Here is a 16,207-nt window from a genome sequence, read left to right as displayed (position 1 = left end):
AGACGAGACCGGAAGTCCCCGCCACTACTTAAAGCGTGGGGGCGGAGCTTAGGGACGGGCGGAGCCTCGCGATTGGGCATAGCCGGCTGTCGGCCAGCAGGGGGAGCCAATGAGCGGCTGCGGGAGGCTCGGCGGGACCGCCGACGTGCGTGCCATTATCTGCCGTCTTGCAGCCCGGCGCCCCTGCTGGGATACTGAAAATCACAGCCGAAGGGCAAAAAGAGTCGTGGCCCGAGCACGGCCTTCGTGGGAGTGGTGCCATGGTGGCTGCAAGCTGCCCCTGTGCCTCCTTATCTCCCCTACCCCCATCGGGCTGCGCCCTGCAGGGAATAGAGAACAGCACGTTGCCTGTCCTCACCTCGAAAGCCTTGCTGCCGTTCTCCTTTCTGCCGCGAGGCAAAGACTTTATCAGAGCTCTGAAGCTGCTTTTGGGTCTTCAGTTTCAACCTCTCTACGTGCTAAAGCCAGATGCTTCAATACAGTCATCCTGAACTATTTTTGACGTGCCAGTTATCCAAGTGCACGAGACAGATGCCCTCCAGAGGAACCCAGACAGGCTGAGCAATGGGCTCAGGAGAACCACACTGGGTCCAGCAAAGCCAAGTGCAAGGTGTGCATCTGGGACATGGAACAGCTGCTATCAGCACAAGCTGGAGGTGTAAGGATAGAGCACAGCCCTGCCAAAAAGGACCTGGGGAGGGGAGCGGGCAATGAGCCAGCAGTGTGCCCTCACAGCCCAGGAAGTCTGCGATTCTGTGATGTCCCCCCCATCGGATTAGGAGGAATGCCACTGTACAGGCTAGAAGTCAGGCAGCCACCACCAAGATATCTAAACCCTAATTATTATACCTAGGCGCCCCTCGGTCCTAGAGGCAGACCTGGGGGTAAGCTGTGACAGTCATAGCCATATTTAAATAACGGAAAGATGACACTGTAACTCCAATGTGTTCCATCATGACACCTCCAAGCCCTCAGCATAAGGGGGGCTTTGTCCTCCGCCATGTGTTCAGACCACACTTCCTGTGCACACAGATACCCCACTGTGTCCTCTCCTGTGTGCAGACCTTTCCTTTCTCTGCTCATCTTCTTCCTGCCACTCAGATCCAAGCAAGCTGTGACCCTCCAACACTTCCACATCCACTTTCATCACTGCCTTTTCCTACAATTCTCTTTAACTTCCTTCTGGGTCTTCTGTTTTTTTCTGCACTCTTGGATGCTCTCTATCCCCAACCTGTGTCTCCAGGCCCGTGCTCCAGCAATGCCTCTATCAGATCCAGGTTATTCGCACACAGCAGAGGCCACCCACAGGAGCTGCAAGCGCTTGTTAATCACCTTTTTATTTTATTTCAAGTGCTATACACAAACTCACCCCCTGCAGGTGCTCCCAGCGCCCCAGTGCAGAGTGGCCTCAGCACCTGCCAAGCGCTGCTGCAGGGTGTGAGGCCAAAATAAGTTACCCACGTCCCCAGCCAGCACATGGCTCACCCAAAGTGCCCAGCACCCGAGTTGCGGTTGCTTCAAAACTCAAAGTCCTTGCACTGGCTCTGTCTCACTCTCAGGGCCTAGCATAGCATGGGAGCCTCCGACGGCAGTGGGGAGCACCTATGGAGAAGGAGCAAGGTTGAAGTATCAGGTTTGTCACACCACACTGGTGGCAGCCACCAGGAGCCTACCTGCCCAGCCACCACCTAGAGCTTGCCCAGCCAGACTGCAGTAGGGATTCCGCAGCTTTCTGCCCCCACTTTTATTCATCCCAGAAAGATGCACACAGAGCACACCAGATCTGCTCAAGTCAAAGCAAGCACTGCAAGCTTCATGGCACTATGGACCAGCAGGGGGGCAAACTGCTTGCTCTGTGTGGGCTCGTGTCCTCCAGCATAATGGGGGTCTGCAGACTTGCATATCTACCACTTCTCTTCCCAAAGATCTGGTCCCAACAGATCCCCTTTCTCTACAAGGCAGCACCAGGCAGTACTCACTCCATCTTGGCCTCCAGGTGGTGGACAGTCTGCTTGTCCAGGTAGCGGCAGAAGAGCGAGAGGAGATTGCTGGGCAAAAAAAGTGGCTCTACCAGCAAAGCCTTGGGCACTTGTGACAGCTCCCGAGCAACCAGGAATACAGTGTCTGTCCTGGGGACACCAAGGAGACCGTGAGTATTGCGTTGGTCAGCCAGCCCCAGCCACGTTTGAGGTCCCATCTCCTCACCACGTCTCAAAGTCCCCAATGTGTGGCTCCAGTGGTGTCTCAGAGGACAACAGTCCCTCGCCACGGCTCAGCAGGGAGTAGAGCAAGGAGATGCCAAACTGTAGGGATGCACCAGGAATTGTATCATGGCTGCCTGTTCATCTGCAGTGCCTTTTGGATAGTGGGGATACCAACATACCTGGTTCTTCAAGGCCATAGTGAGTGGGAGCTCAGCAGACTCGGGCAGGGTCCTGGTCATCTCCTGCAGGACCTCAATGAGCCTGCTGAAGGTCATCCTGCCCACCACCTCATTCAAAGGGCTGTAGAGCAGGGGGAGAGACTGGGCAGGGCAGAGGGGAGAGCAGGGATCTGAGACTGCTTGACCCACAGCAGTCCCATCCCCATCCTTGAGTCCTAGCCCAAATGCCTGCATCCCACATTCAGGGACCCCCACACATCCTAGGGATACACATCCACCAGAACTACCCTAACACCTCCTGGCAACCTTCCTCCTTCTCCACTTCAACAGGGGAAGCAAAGCTCTGAGCCTACCCTTCATAGGCCATTTTCCCACGTCAACCCAACCATCCACCCAGCCTAGCTGAGACCCAGCAAGATAGCCAGTTCCAGGAAAAGGGATAGAAGAAAGCAACCCAGCACCCCCTGCCCCAGGCTGGAGGTGCTCGCCTCATCTGGCACATCCTTCTTCATGAGGAAGGGCAGGTGGTGGGTGATGGTCAGCAGGATCTTCTCTGCTTGCTCTGGGGCCAGGTGAGGCAGCAGCCGTGCTGTGAGTTTCTTGCCTTTCCGAACACACAGGACCTGCAGGAACTCATCCTCTGCCTCCCTGGGGATGAAGGCTCCCATTGGCACAAACCCTGAGAGACCCGAAGCCCTTCTGCCCATCTAGGAGATGAACTGACATCTCCCTCACTCCCATGCATCTTCAGTGGAGGACAAGGCAGTAGATAGGGGCACCACAAATAAGGGTGACGTGCAGAGGACAGAATCCCATTACACATGATTACAGGGAACACAGCTAGGATCAGGGCATGCTGCCCACCCGTACTTCACCACAGCACATCTTACTCCTCACTGCTGCAGGCTCTGATATTCAGGGCCTGATAGATCCGTCCCACTTCCTGGGTCTTGTGCTCCTGCTCTTCTGTGGCTAAGGACATCTTCCGCTGCATCTCTTCCACCTCCAGCAGTTGCAGGAACAGCTAAAGAAATGCCAAGAGATAAGTGGCCAGCTTGGAGCATTTGCTGAATGTTCAAAACCCCCCACATCCAGGCAGACCTCCCCCACAGAGCTCCTTGGACAAGCCTCTGCTCCATCCCAGCGTGCCGCAAAGCGGGGCCACCGCCACTCACCCTCTCAATCCTGTGCAGCGCTCGAAGCCGGTGGCTCCCCGCAGCCTTCAGGAGGGGAGAAAGGAAGGCACAGTTACAGCCAGCACCAGACACCGCTGCCAGCACAGCTCTGGGCCAGCTGCTCCCTGGGGATCAAAGTGGCTTCAGGACAAAGACCAACCCTGCACAGCGGCCACAGCCACCACTGGCTGTCCCATCCCACCCTGCTGATGCCATAAAAGTGAGACACAGCCCTACTGCATGCCCCATCCGACACCCGGAGCCAGGGTAGCTCCTATCACTCCTCCTAAACTTCTCCAAGACATGGAAGGAAGCTTGGAGCCCGGTGTCCCCCTTCACCTACCTCCTCCACCAGGGCATGGTGCACAGCATCGATGGCCCGCCGGGGGCTGTAGCAGGTGGATACAGCGACCTGGCCCAGCGAGCCGGCAATGCGCACCACTGGAAGAGAGCGGGAGCGTGGTAAGAGTGTGTCCCATGCCCCATATCCCAACCTCAGCAACAGCCCCTCACCAGAATTGTAGGTCTCCACTTTCTGAATGAATGGTGTCACCAGTTTGGGGGGCTCCTGCTTGTTGCGCCCACCCAGCAGCTCTTCCTCTGCCTGCTTGCGCTCCAGCCGGTGGTAGTAGGTCTGCAGGCAGCCAGAAGGACAACATAGGACCATCCTGTCCCATTCCTGCACAGGACTCAGCACCTCAAGCCCCCGCATCTTCCAGCTTCCTCAGGTGTGAATGCGTAGCTCCAAGGAGCTGGGTGACCACAAGACCCCACAGAAGCAGCTCACCTGGTAGTAATAATCATCATCCAAGTTCTCACTCTGCAGCTGGATCATTTCCACCTTGACAACCCAGTCCTTCTCCTTGCAGGTCATCAGCCCAGCACAAGGGTCAGCTTTAGGGGACCACAGCTTCTTGGGGGAGACGCTGTCACAGGGAAGACCACAGCCTACTGTGAGCACTCAGATCCCCCCTGAGGCACCCCTAAGCCCCCCCTGTAAACCCCATACCTCTGCAATGTCCCACCCTGCTGCTGCCGCTGGGTCAGGATGCGCTGGTGCTGCGGGTGCAGCTGAGTGAGGTGGCTGGGCACGCTGCAAAAGGACAATGAGGACTGAAGACAATACAGCAGCTCCAACGCATCTCTGATGTGTTCAGGACGCATCTCAGGTCTTGGCTGAGTGCCACAAGGGCCACCAGCTCCCTTGACCTTCAGACAACAGATGGTGACGTGCCCATGGCATGCTGTCCATCCTGACCTCACCCAGACCAGATGCCTCCTCACCATCACAACCACAGCTCAGCTCCCACACTTGAGCCACCCCCACAGAGCTACCCAGCTTCTATGAGGGCTGCAGCACCCCTCCCCTGCCCCCAGGCAGGCACCCCACTCGCCATCCCTGCTACCTGAGGTTGAGCTGGCCACTGGTGGAGGGGCTGAAGAAGACAGAAGGATCCAGAGAATGAGACATTGGGCCAAAGTGCATGGCGAGAGACCGTGGTGGAGTGCCAATGTTGGGCGACAGGGGACTGAAAGGGCCTGGAGAGATGTACCCTGCAGACTGGAAAGGAAGGGAAAAGTGGTCAGGTGGCAGGGCACCCTGCTGTCCAGGGGCACCTGGAGGGATGGCTGGGCTCTACCAAAGCGACATTCTGTGCTCCCATATCTGGGCAACGCAAGGGTACTCTAGTGTTATGCTGCTGCCTGGTACAGCCCAGGTCCATCAAAGGTGCTCCAACGTGCTACCAAACAGGCCCAGTGCAGGAACATCAGGATAAATCTATTTAAGAAGCAACAGCTATAACCATCCCCATTAAAGATAAAGAAGAGTGCCCAGGATGAGACTGAGCTGCAAAGGCTGCCACTTGGGAGAGATGCTGAGACGTGCTCAGAAGCATCTTCCAGGACATAGCACCATCTGTGGGATTAGTGGCCAACAGCTCGCTCCATTACCTGGTTGGAAGTAAAGAAAGAAGAGGCTCTGCGGGGTGGTGGGAAGGGCCGAGGGGAGGATGTGGAGCATGGTATCAGAGGTTGCTGCAGGAGTAAGATGTTATTGGGATCAGCAAGGCACAGCCACAAATCCCAGCCTTATAATAGGTCCCATACAACATAGAAGCATCTCAGAGCTTGGGACAGCTTCCGGAGCAGGGAAGGCAGAGGAGCAAAACAAGAGTCTCTGAAAACCTGTACCTGCTGGAGGAAGTGCTGGGGGAAAGACTTGGGGGACATCCCTCTGAAGTCAGGGCGCTTGTGCCGTGGGGAACCCACATACCCCCTCTGCACAGGGGAGCCGAGGAAGTCGAGGGCCATGTTGGTGGCAGTAGGCGGCCTCTCCAGGACCTGCAGGATGGCTTTGTCCTGTGGGAGGAGGTGGCAGATGAAGGAAATGGAGCCTTGACTGCTCAGCACCATAAGGGACACACAGGGAGAGCCCCAAGGACGCACCTCTAGCATGTGGTGGGCTGGAATGCTGCTGGGGCAAGAGCCCCATGCCATGGGGTCCATTGCCAGCTGGAAGACAAACAGAGATCAGCACGGGGAGAGGAGAGGCAAGAGACACTCAGTCTCTGTTACTAGTGTGGAGGGGATGTTTTTACCATGTCCTCTTGGCCAAATTCTGCCCAGTCAGAGCCAATCCTGCTGTCCAGCACTGCTGAGTCCTGGCTCTGAGAGCAAAGAGAACAGTTAGTGATGTACACTTTGCAAAAGCACCACGGGCACGACCTTGTTACCTCCCAGAACCACCCCTTGGCCCCCCCATGGGACACAGTCCACAGTACAAAGATGGAGAAAGGAGCAGCAGGACCACACCACCGACTCTGCTTGGGCACTGGGGGACCCCAGGGATTTCACTCAGGGTCCCATCCCACCCCAACCAGGCATCACCTCCAGCGTGGGCTTGCTCTGTACAGCTCTCATCACTGCTGGGTCTCCCAAGTCGTTGGGTTCCTCCTCATCCTCCTGTTCCTCAACTCCCTGCTCTTCCTCCTCTTCTTCCTCCTCCTCCTCAGAGCCCACCTGCTCAGCCTCTGCCTCTGTCCCACCTTGGCCCTGGAGCTCTCCCTGCTCCTCTGTCGGTGGCTGCCCCTCCACCACTCGGGGCTGTTCCTCAGGCTCCAAAAGCTCAGGGTTCCTCTCTGGAGGCACCGGGGTTTTGGTGGCATCCTCCTCAATGGAGTCACGGTCTTGAAGGAAGAAGCAGAGCACACTGAGGGCAAACAGACACCCCCACCCCCCAGCTCAGCCCCTGCTCAGGACCACCTTCCTCACCGCCCCCTCCATCCGCAGTCCTACAGGTGCTGGTGGTCAGCCCAAATCCGGGCTCCTTCTGACCTTACCCAGCCCAAACGTCATCTCATTGTACAGGTCGAGCTCCTCGTCTTCCTCGGCCATCTCCTCCAGCAGAGGAGCATCTTCCACCAGCAGGTAGTCCTCGAGGATCTGGGGGAAGAAAGGGGCGGCAGCGGGGACACCGGTAAGGCTTCAGAGCGAAAGCAGCGACAGCACAGCCCCGCGTCAGGGCAGGGCGGGCACTCACCACGGGCTCGCCGCCCTCCGCCATGACGCGCCCCGCCACCCCCGCCGCCCTCTACGGGGCCGCGCTGCCCCGCCCGCCGCCTTTTACGGTTTCCCGCGCTGCCGCTGTCGCGCACGCGCCGTGCCGCACGGCACCGCCCGTCGACTCAGTGCGCCTGCGCAGCCCCCCCCCCACGTTAGGCCACGCCCACCCACTTTCGGGAAAGAGAAAGCGAAAGCGAAAGCGGTGCTCCTGTCGCGCGCAGGCGCCGTGGGCCGCGCCGCTCTGTCTCCGTAACCTCTACACCGCCGCTCTGCCCGGAGACAGGTGACGCGGCGGGCTTACCGCGCCGCCATTGGCTGCAGTCCAGGCGGGCGCAAGCGAGCGGCGGGCGGGGTCATTCCCCGAGAAGCGCGGAGCGGAGCGGACGGCGGAGCTATGGGGAAGGCGGCGGTGATGCTGGTGGCCCTGGTGGCCCTGCTCGGGCTGGCGCAGGCCGATCGTGAGTGCCGGGGCCGGGCGGGAGCGCGGGCGCGGGGTGCTGACCCCTCCTTTGGGGTCGCTCCCCGTGCGGGGCTCCCCCCGCTCAGCACCCCTCCGTCCCCGCAGTGACGCCCAAGGTACAGGTGTACTCCCGCTTCCCCGCCTCCGCGGGCACCAAGAACGTCCTCAACTGCTTCGCGTCCGGCTTCCACCCGCCCAAGATCTCCATCACGCTGATGAAGGACGGCGTGCCCATGGAGGGCGCACAGTACTCCGACATGTCCTTCAACGACGACTGGAGCTTCCAGCGCCTGGTGTACGCCGACTTCACGCCCAGCAGCGACGCCGTCTACACGTGCAAGGTGGAGCACGAGACCCTGAAAGAGCCGCAGGTCTACAAGTGGGGTATGGCCGCCTCCTCCTCTTCCCTGTGCTGCCGGCCCCGTGGCCGTGAGCGCCCGTGGCCCTGAGCCCCATCGTTCTGGGCCCTGACATCACTTCTTTCCCTCCTTAGATCCCGAGTTCTGAGCTGTGCCCGGGATGAGCACGGTGAGTGACGTCCTGCGGGTAAAGGGAGGCCCCCTAAATAGCCCACAGAGCCAACAAACAGGACGAACGATCACAAGATCCCCTGTGTTCCCACTGACAGCTAGCAGGGCTGTTCTGAAGCTCTTTCTGCTTAATATTACAACCGGTGCTCACCCACACCCAGCCTAGGAGCCCTGCTTTTCCTCCCAGAAGAGAGCAGTCACTTGGAGCAAAGCTCTTTGGCACGTCTGCCGGCCGCCAATACGAGCTGTCACTGCCCATTTCAGTGCTTTTCCTCCCCACCAGCCAGGAGAATGGCATCACAGGGTCTGGAAGTTCCCCTGCTTGGAAATCCCCTGCACCTCAGGGAAGGCAGGATGGTTAGCCTGAGGTGGGCATGGCAGAGTCAGCTAGGTGTGAATAGCAAGCCCAACCCATGATGGAGAAAACTGCATCATGGCTGAAAGAACTGCAGTACAGCTTGAAACTGAAACTCCTTTGCTGAGATCTCTGTTTGAGGCTGGTTGAACATTGACAGTGGGAGCTGAGCCTTTTCCAGGGAAGTTCCCTCCCAGCTAGCTCGGGAAACAAAGGTTTTTAGGCTGACTCATGGGTCATGAGTCACGTGAACTTTAAGATGGAGCAGGAAGGGAACTCTTGGGCTTAACTTCTTGAGGTGCAAAAGGATCACAGTGCTTTACCTGCCTCTGTTTTCCAAAATGCTTTTGAGCTCTTCCTGCAAAGGCTGGGAGGGGTGCTGGTATTCAGGAACGGGAGAAAATAGGGGTGAGGTGAACAGGGGAGGAAGAGGGTACTCTTAATTAGCAGCACAAAAACCTGCAATACTGAGAGGCTGGAAAGTCTCGAAAGCTAAAAAATGGTTGCATTGGAAGAACAGGTTCTTAAAAAATAATTAAGCAGTTGAAGCAGTGCACAGAGCAATTGATATCAATCTCCTCTCTCCCATGCAGGTCTGAAGAATTCTGCATTTCAAGTGGAAATGAGCTTGAGCTTCTGTCCTTTTTTGCATCACACTTCTGGGTAGGATGGCAAAGAGCAAGGATCTTCATCATGAAATTCCTTTAGGATGCTCTCCTAGGGTTAGCAGCAGTGCTCTGAAATCTGTGCTCCTGGAAAAGCATGGGGGGGGGGGGTGGGAGGATTGGAGGGAAGGGGAAGGGAATGGGGAAGGGAATGGGGAAGGGGGGGTGCTGCCTTGCAGCCTTCAGGCATGCAGCAGATGGTTTGCAAATACGGAGATGCTGTTGAAGGTATCCTGACCTGTTGCTTAGGATGAAGGAAGATGCAAAGCAAGCTGATTGGGATTGGAATTGTGAAAATTTATAATGCAAATTCATGCCTTTGAAACTTGTGCATAACTGTGCAAATTCACAACTCTGAAACTTGTGTGTTCCCCAGGAAAGGAACAGAATTGATAGCAATAAATCAGTAAAGCTTGCTCTCTAACAGCTGTTCTCCATAAAAAATTGCTGGAGCTTGTGTTAAAATACCTTTGACTTGGAGCAGCGTTCTATCTTGACTTATCTGAGCACATAGCTCTCAGTATCTGCACTGCCACTGGAGCTCTTCACCGGTCTGAATTGTACACAAATTTTACCCAATAAAACCAGAAAAGACAAAATGATGATTTTCAGGGCACAGGGAGCTGCCTGGGGAGGCATTACCCAACCTGAGCGCTGCTGTGGCTCCTGGGGGGCTGCTGTGGTGACGTCGTGCTGCTGGGTCCAGCCGGACGTGGTGGGTGCAGATCTCAGCTCTGGGCTGGGCTGAGTTCTCGCAGTGCTTTCATGGATGAAGATTGTGTTGCTCGAGGTTGACGCAGTTCCGGCTTGTTTTGTAGATTGCTCTGTTGCATTTGCGCTGCCTATGCTGAGCAATGAGATGTGTGCAAACCTCTGCCTTTCTGCTTTGCTCCACGCTTTACTCAAGGACGCATCGTTTGCTGACGAGCTCCTCACCTCAGATTAAAATACCTGAAAGCAGGGTTTGGTCTGAACATTCCTGGCAGGAAAGCTGCTCTCCCAGCCTTGGCTCACTCCCCCCCCCCCTCACCCCTCAGCGTTTCCCGCCGCTGCCCCTCAGCTTCCCGCCGCCATGTTTAAGGGCTGCCAGGCCTGGTTCTCCCACAGCGTCCAGCCCGGCCCCCGGCAGCTGTGGGGTGAGCCGTGGGGTGGTTGTGGGGCTGTCTAGGGGTGTGTGGGGACACGCTGGGGCGGGGGGAGCACAGAACGGGGCGGGGGATTCGCAGCAGAGTGTAGGAAATGCGTTGGGGTGCGTGAGGGAGTGAGCTGGGCTGCGCTGACAGCGCGGCACGAGGGCGCGTGGTGTTGGGCTCACCTGACACTGCTGGTGTCTGCGCCGTGCGGGGACGCAGCGGGCTGTGTGACGCACGGGGGTTCACCTTCGTCCTCACCCTGCTCTTCCTCCCACAGTGGCTGGCGGAGGGCTGCTCACCCGCTGGCAGGACGCCGACTATCTCTTTAGTAGCGATGCTGCTCACCCCGATACCCGCAGGTTGGCTCTGTCCCCCCTTAGCGCCACCCCCGGTGCCCAGCACACACCTGGGAAGGTCCTGTTTGGGGTTGGCCATCTCCGTTGCTCGCTGATGGCGTGCTGGAGGGGCTCTGCTGGTTTGTGGGGGGCAAAAGGCAGTGAAGTGCAGCTGATGGGAATGCTTGCATTAACGCTGATGTTCCCCAGTGGTGGGGATGGCGCTGTGAGGCTGCTGACATGGCTTTTTGTGGGAGAGCAGAGCAAGGCGGGAGCTGATCCATCTGCATTCACACCAGCGGAAATAAAACCCGCCTGGACTTAGTGCTGTGCAAGACCTGCGTGCAGAACCAGCTGATACCTGTAGCTGGGTAAATGGGGCTGACCTGCTACGAAAGCTTGGGGTCTGAAATAAAGTTGGCACCACCCCAGGGCTATGGGGCAAACAGGGAAGTAACCACAGGCAAAACAAAACAAAACAAAACAAAACAAAACTGAAACAAGCAGGAGGTAACAGAACACAAGTGCTGATTCCAGACCGATCAGAGCCAAAGCTTCTTCCGTTTGGCTCGTAGTTGTGCTTACCTTTAGAAACCACCCCTTTTCTTTCCCAGCATACACGAGAGCCTGCAGTACCTGGATGGCAGAGCTACAGTGTTCCATCCCTGTTACCTGTCAGCGTGGCTGAACAGCAGCACTGCCAAGCAGCAGCCCGTGGCTCTGGGGCACTTCGTGCTGCCCCCCGCCTGCCTGCAGGAAGGTGAGGGGCTGTGCCCCATCCCCTTGCTCCGAGGGCTGATTTCCTTCTGCTGGGAGTGATGCCTCCTCCCCAGGGCTGAGGAATCGGTGCCCCACTGCTCAGGGCGCAGCGCTGCTCACTGGGCTGCTGTTACACTCATTTATTTTTTTTGCTCACGGCAGAAATCAGGAGAAAAATAGGTAGATTTCCTTGGGAGCAGATGGATTATTCCCTTGTGGAACAGGTGCGTGAGAAACACCCCATGTAGGTGCTGTAACGACTTGTGTCAGCCTCTAGTGCTGCTGCCCACAGCTGTGGGTGCCCCATCCCCAGAGGTGACAAGGCCAGGGGTGGGCAGCCTGGGCTGGGGGCAGGCAGCTCAATGGTAGGGTGGGGTTGGGGGGGGGCCTTCCAGTTCTAAGAGTCTGGGACTCTGGCTTTCTTTGCAAATCATTCAGCTCCCACTGCGCGCTGTCCTCTTGAGGTCATTCCTCAGTACGTTTGAAGCAAAAAGTATTGCTGGATTGAAAACTTTCTTGTGAATGGTGCACCATTTTAAATGAATTCTGCACTGATCATCACAGCCTGAAGAAAATCTGTCTGATGAACCAGAGACAGTGAGCAAGGAGTGCGAGCAAGGAGCTGGGGAGGATGCACAGAACCTACCTGAAAGGTATTTCTGGCCATGGCAAGGGGACTTGGAGGTGTCCTCATCTGTTATAAAATACCCAGCACAGAGTAACACACGATTCCTCCCAACACAGCAGTGAAGGAAAAAGGGGCTCAAGAGCATCCAGCCAGGAGGAAGTTCCATGCCATACACTCCAGGAATACCCGATAAATAACATGGTGACAGGTAATGTGCAGCTTGGGTAGGCCTGTAAGTGGAAGACAGCCTGGAAATGGCTGCAGATGCTGGTGGAGTCAGGGCTACCCCCAGAGATTGCTCTCTACCTACCTGCCAGACCCCAAGACTGCTAAAATTCACCCAGAAGATTGTCTTGGGTTTTATTGACGCCGCTGTTCCTGATGGCTCTGCACTGCTTGTTGCTCATTGTTCCCATTTGCAGTGTGCAATCCCTGGTGCAGAATCATGCAGGTATGGAGGTCCACGGTCCCAGGTTGCCCCTCGATGCTGATGCTTATTCCCAGTTGTTACAAACTCCCGAGGGCACAGCTGGGATTGCACCTGAACGCCTCCCATGTTCCACAGCTCCCATTTCACCCAACAGAGTAACGCTGGGCTTTAGAGCAGCACTTTCCATCCCTAGGCTACACCTCTGCCCGTGACATGAGGAAATACACTGGAGAGCTACACGACTTCACTCCTGGCACCGCAGGCTGCACCGCCTACTGGGTTCATCATGAAATCAGCCTAAAAAATTCTAAGTAACAGGCAGCTGTTCTCAGCAAAACCTTAACTGAGCGCTGCCCGACACCATCAGCCAGCTATGGCAGTCCAGTTCTGTTTACCAGCATCCTGTGGTTGCTGCAAGTAATGCTGCCTTCCCTGCCTTCCTGCAGATTGATCGTTATTCCAGTGCACAGCCTTTGTTATCACTGCATTTTAGTTACACAGTGAAGAGATTGGAGACACTGAGCTGCAAATTCCAAGTTAAATCCCTTTGGTGCTTGAGGGAGCTCTAAGCTATCTGTGTTTGGTTTGTCCTCGTGACAGCTCAGTACACTTTACATACCTGCCTGCGTTTGTTGTAAACTGTTTTTTTTCCTAACTACTGAAAGCAAATTCCACAGCAAACATAAATACAGGTGTTTCCCCCAAAGAGCAAACCCTCTGCCTTTTCATTTGTATGGGGTACTGAACGTGTGTGCCATGGCTGCCAACAGTCAGGAGAGCCTTTGGCTCAGGGCCTCCAGGGAGCCCTGTGGGTTGAGTGGGTTCTGAGCACAGGCCCCGACGTTCTCCTTACCAAAACCCATGTAAACCACAGGCTTGAACACAAGCGCAGACACTGATCGTGGAAAAGGTAGGGAAGGAAACAGGCTGAGAACCCTTATCTGCTGGAGGAGCCCGGGAGAATGGCAGGGACCGGTAGGTTCTCCGCACAGCAGGATGGGAGTTGTGGGGTGAATGCAGCCCTCTCTGGGGACAGTGGTAGGAGACCCATCTCCTGGGGGTCCTCCTGGGGGCTCCAGGGCCTGTCTCCATATGGGCTTCCTCCCAGACAGCACATTGCTCAGCTCAGTTCGCTCCCCTTGTAGAAATAAACACAGAGACTTTTCCTCTTCCATCTAAGCACTGAGAGATACGGTCAGAAAGACAGCTTTTATTCTGGCACAGCACGACCTTGCGAGCTTCCCACTCAAAGCTGGGAGGCTCTGAGGTCGCTCCATGTTTGCCTTCTCCCAACCGCGCGCCACCACCCCGACATCAGTAAGGACACTGCCAAGCAACAGCTCTGCACTCTCGCCCCAAACAACCAGGAAGATGTCAAGTCCTCCTCGCACTGCGACACCTCGGATGCAGCACCCAGGGAGGCCCTCCGCTCCGCCCCGCCGTGGGCTTTGAAAGAACGAGCAGGCCGAGTTGGTTTCCCACATTTATTGTAAAAGCAACACAGCGAGCGGCTCAGAGCGCGCCTCGTGGCGTTTTGAAGTTCATCCCCACGGTGGGCTGCGTGACCTGCAGGTTGGACAGGCTGCCGAAGTCCTGAAAAAGAGCCTGGGGTCAGCAGTGTGCCCAGACCCACCGAGGGAGGAGGCGGAGCCCTCCCGGCCATGGGGACAGAACGTTCCAGGCTGTCAGTAGCCCCAGGAGCACTGCTGGGGACACGGTCACCACCTGGGCTGGGTTGCACCAGGCCGCAGGGTGGCCTGAGCTACTCACCAGGAGCTTCAGCATTTCCTTGGTGTCCGGGTCCACTTCAATGATCTCCTGATCGAGAGCAGAGACCTGGGGACAGAAGAGAGACAGCCAAGGTTTGGCTGTGCCTTGGGGAGAGCCGATCCACTGCCCCCACCGGAGTGAGCCAGGAGGAACCCGACCAAAACACCTCGCAATTCCCCTCTCCAGACCTCAACCTCTGTGCGCTCCCTTCCATTATAGGCTACACCACACCAGTAAGAAACAAGTAGGTTCATCCTGCAGCTCCTTCCCCGCTCAGCAGCTGCGACCTGTCCCATCTGCAGCTGAGCGCAGCCTCCTCCAGCAGACACAGCTGACACCCAAGGGCTCTGAGAGCAGCTGCACAGTGCTGCTCCCTTCCAGACACCATGAGTGAGGAATCACACCAAGCCCAGGCGCCGGGCTCATCATCCCATCCCGGCCTACAAAACTATCTGCTTACCCAGATTTAAAATAAGCAAACCAAGCACCAGCAAACTAGGAGAACTGAAGAGCACAAATAAGCAGACTGAATCAAACAGCAGCTAACAGCATTACAGGAGATCAGGAAGAGGAGCACAAAGCCGATGTCCGAATGCTACAGGGTTTGGGAGGGATGGCATGGACCCAACCAAACACGGGAAATGCTTTCGGGTTCCTCTCCCTGCACTATCAATGACCGGGCCACGCAGCAGACCACGATCACTTTCGAATGCAGGTTCGGGGGGTCCCCGCGGGGTGGCTGTGCTGTGGGACCGGCTCAGCGCTGTGGCATCGAACCACGGCTGCCCTTCAGCGACATCTGCTGCACGGCGGCTTCGGGCCGTGCTGTGCGTCGAGCTGATATCGAGCTTATTTTCAGCTAGGGAAAGGAAGGGCAGCGCCCTCCGGCCGGCAACGGTGCCGACTAAACGAAGGCGGCAGCGCCCGAGGGAACGCCGTGCTGGGCTACGGTGCGTCCCACCTCTGCCCCGTGCCCGGCCCCCTCGGGGACGCGCTCCGCAGCCCGGCGCTCTGAAAGCACCGCTCTCAGGAAACAGCCCCGTGCCGCAGCCCGAGCCCCCAGCCCACGTGAGCGCGGCCGGCCGCACCTCGGGCACGTAGTTGTCCCGGCGCTCCCTCTCCTCCTCCTGCAGCTTGATGGAGATGCCCCGGACGGGGCCCCGCTGGATGCGCTTCATCAGGTGGGTGACATACCTGTGGGACAGGCGGCGTGACGGGGTGGCAGACAGACACACACACACACACACACAGCCGGGCTGAGCCCCGGGGCCCGAGCACGGCAGGGTTCCGCTCCCCCCGGGCCTCACCCCGCGATCTTGTTCCGCAGCTTCTTGCTGGGGATGATGGCGATCTCCTCGCACACGCGCTTGTTGGTGTGGAAGTCGTTGCCCAGCCGGGTGTAGTACTTCTCGATGATCACCCGCGCCGCCTTCTTCACCGTCTTCGTCCTCACGCGTCCCTGCGGGGACACGCACCGCCGCTCGCCAGCCGCCCTCCGCCCCTACGGCCCGCCGCCCCCCAGCAACCCGCCCCGCGCTCCGGAGCCCCGCGATGAGCCGCCCCGGCGGCCGATGGCGGCGGATGGCGGCGGCCGGGACTCACCATGGCTGCGGCTGCCGCAGAGAAAGAGAACGCAAAGGAGGGCCGGAAGCGGGAGTGGACGCCGGAAGCGCGCGCAGCGCACAGCGCCCCCTGGCGGGCAGGAGGACCGCGCTGCCGTAGAGGCCCGGAGGGGGCGCGGCCCGGTGCCACGCCGTGTCCCCGTCGAGCACCGACAGCGGCCCCCAGAGGCCGTGCTGAGGGAAGGAGGCCGGTGCGGCCTCGTCGCTGAGCCCAGCGGACCTGAGGCCCCGTTTGGGCGCTACGGGCTGTGACGCGGCCCTAGCCCCAGCAGCCACAGGGCTCCCAGCCCGCCGTGCAGCCCAGAGGCGCAGCCGTGCTAATGGGCCCCCTTAGCCACTGCCTGCCACCGCTACGGGGCAAAGGGGAACCAGCCCCCTAAAGCCAAGCATTGGAAGGG

At 57.8% G+C, this 16,207-nt stretch overlaps 4 protein-coding genes and 1 non-coding gene across 6 annotated transcripts; 2 read left to right on the top strand and 3 right to left on the bottom strand.

The window, feature by feature from the left end:
• Positions 1–1,335: 1,335 nt before the first annotated feature.
• On the bottom strand, positions 1,336–7,137 carry PATL2 (PAT1 homolog 2). Of its 2 annotated transcripts, XM_042824471.1 has the most exons (19): positions 7,100–7,137; positions 6,900–7,002; positions 6,448–6,746; positions 6,159–6,227; positions 6,007–6,072; positions 5,752–5,919; positions 5,512–5,595; positions 4,965–5,119; positions 4,568–4,651; positions 4,346–4,484; positions 4,072–4,237; positions 3,902–3,999; positions 3,559–3,603; positions 3,274–3,407; positions 2,872–3,031; positions 2,384–2,524; positions 2,206–2,303; positions 1,980–2,129; positions 1,336–1,602 (listed from the first exon to the last, which is right to left on the bottom strand). In XM_042824471.1, exons 1-19 carry the CDS (start codon positions 7,121–7,123, stop codon positions 1,563–1,565), a joined length of 2,223 nt encoding a protein of 740 aa, XP_042680405.1. In that variant the 5' UTR covers positions 7,124–7,137; the 3' UTR covers positions 1,336–1,562. The 2 variants fall into 2 exon arrangements, with proteins under 2 accessions (XP_042680405.1, XP_042680406.1); XM_042824472.1 differs by lacking the exon at positions 5,512–5,595.
• A 332-nt stretch (positions 7,138–7,469) lies between these two features.
• Positions 7,470–10,092, top strand: B2M (beta-2-microglobulin). The gene is made up of 4 exons (XM_042824475.1): positions 7,470–7,580; positions 7,688–7,966; positions 8,076–8,110; positions 9,061–10,092. Exons 1-3 carry the CDS (start codon positions 7,517–7,519, stop codon positions 8,087–8,089), a joined length of 357 nt encoding a protein of 118 aa, XP_042680409.1. The 5' UTR covers positions 7,470–7,516; the 3' UTR covers positions 8,090–8,110; positions 9,061–10,092.
• Positions 10,093–10,204: 112 nt separating this feature from the next.
• Positions 10,205–13,117, top strand: TERB2 (telomere repeat binding bouquet formation protein 2). The gene is made up of 8 exons (XM_042824552.1): positions 10,205–10,268; positions 10,495–10,924; positions 10,968–10,971; positions 11,192–11,360; positions 11,522–11,583; positions 11,924–12,012; positions 12,104–12,195; positions 12,611–13,117. Exons 1-8 carry the CDS (start codon positions 10,205–10,207, stop codon positions 12,730–12,732), a joined length of 1,032 nt encoding a protein of 343 aa, XP_042680486.1. The 3' UTR covers positions 12,733–13,117.
• Positions 13,118–13,887: 770 nt separating this feature from the next.
• On the bottom strand, positions 13,888–15,867 carry RPS17 (ribosomal protein S17). The gene is made up of 5 exons (XM_042824473.1): positions 15,790–15,867; positions 15,495–15,646; positions 15,276–15,381; positions 14,188–14,253; positions 13,888–14,010 (listed from the first exon to the last, which is right to left on the bottom strand). Exons 1-5 carry the CDS (start codon positions 15,790–15,792, stop codon positions 13,930–13,932), a joined length of 408 nt encoding a protein of 135 aa, XP_042680407.1. The 5' UTR covers positions 15,793–15,867; the 3' UTR covers positions 13,888–13,929.
• On the bottom strand, positions 14,773–14,904 carry LOC122163509. Its single transcript, XR_006169953.1, has one exon. It is a non-coding gene; the product is annotated as a small nucleolar RNA SNORA71 (small nucleolar RNA).
• Positions 15,868–16,207: the final 340 nt, after the last annotated feature.

This window comes from Centrocercus urophasianus, unplaced genomic scaffold (genome assembly GCF_019232065.1).
Source record: "Centrocercus urophasianus isolate 14NV4802_14NV808 unplaced genomic scaffold, USGS_Curo_1.0 seq_23, whole genome shotgun sequence".
Classification (NCBI taxonomy): domain Eukaryota; kingdom Metazoa; phylum Chordata; class Aves; order Galliformes; family Phasianidae; genus Centrocercus; species Centrocercus urophasianus.
Note: the sequence above shows the minus strand (reverse complement) of the source record. Positions and strands in the feature narration are given on the sequence as shown.

What these genes read in the sequence shown, in the direction of transcription:
- PATL2 (XM_042824471.1), bottom strand. Translation starts at nt 7,123, where the DNA reads ATGGCGGAGGGCGGCGAGCCCGTG. An exon ending in AATTTGGCCAAGAGGACATG is followed by an intron (nt 6,073 to 6,158) that starts GTAAAAACATCC and finishes TTTGTCTTCCAG; the next exon opens with CTGGCAATGGACCCCATGGC. An exon ending in CAGGGTGGGACATTGCAGAG is followed by an intron (nt 4,485 to 4,567) that starts GTATGGGGTTTA and finishes TCCCTGTGACAG; the next exon opens with CGTCTCCCCCAAGAAGCTGT.
- B2M (XM_042824475.1), top strand. Translation starts at nt 7,517, where the DNA reads ATGGGGAAGGCGGCGGTGATGCTGGTGGCCCTGGTGGCCCTGCTCGGG. An exon ending in CGGGCTGGCGCAGGCCGATC is followed by an intron (nt 7,581 to 7,687) that starts GTGAGTGCCGGG and finishes CCGTCCCCGCAG; the next exon opens with TGACGCCCAAGGTACAGGTG.
- TERB2 (XM_042824552.1), top strand. Translation starts at nt 10,205, where the DNA reads ATGTTTAAGGGCTGCCAGGCCTGGTTCTCCCACAGCGTCCAGCCCGGC. An exon ending in CCCCGCCTGCCTGCAGGAAG is followed by an intron (nt 11,361 to 11,521) that starts GTGAGGGGCTGT and finishes TGCTCACGGCAG; the next exon opens with AAATCAGGAGAAAAATAGGT. An exon ending in GATAAATAACATGGTGACAG is followed by an intron (nt 12,196 to 12,610) that starts GTAATGTGCAGC and finishes TTCCATCCCTAG; the next exon opens with GCTACACCTCTGCCCGTGAC.
- RPS17 (XM_042824473.1), bottom strand. An exon ending in GGGACAACTACGTGCCCGAG is followed by an intron (nt 14,254 to 15,275) that starts GTGCGGCCGGCC and finishes TTCTGTCCCCAG; the next exon opens with GTCTCTGCTCTCGATCAGGA. An exon ending in AGGAAATGCTGAAGCTCCTG is followed by an intron (nt 14,011 to 14,187) that starts GTGAGTAGCTCA and finishes GCTCTTTTTCAG; the next exon opens with GACTTCGGCAGCCTGTCCAA.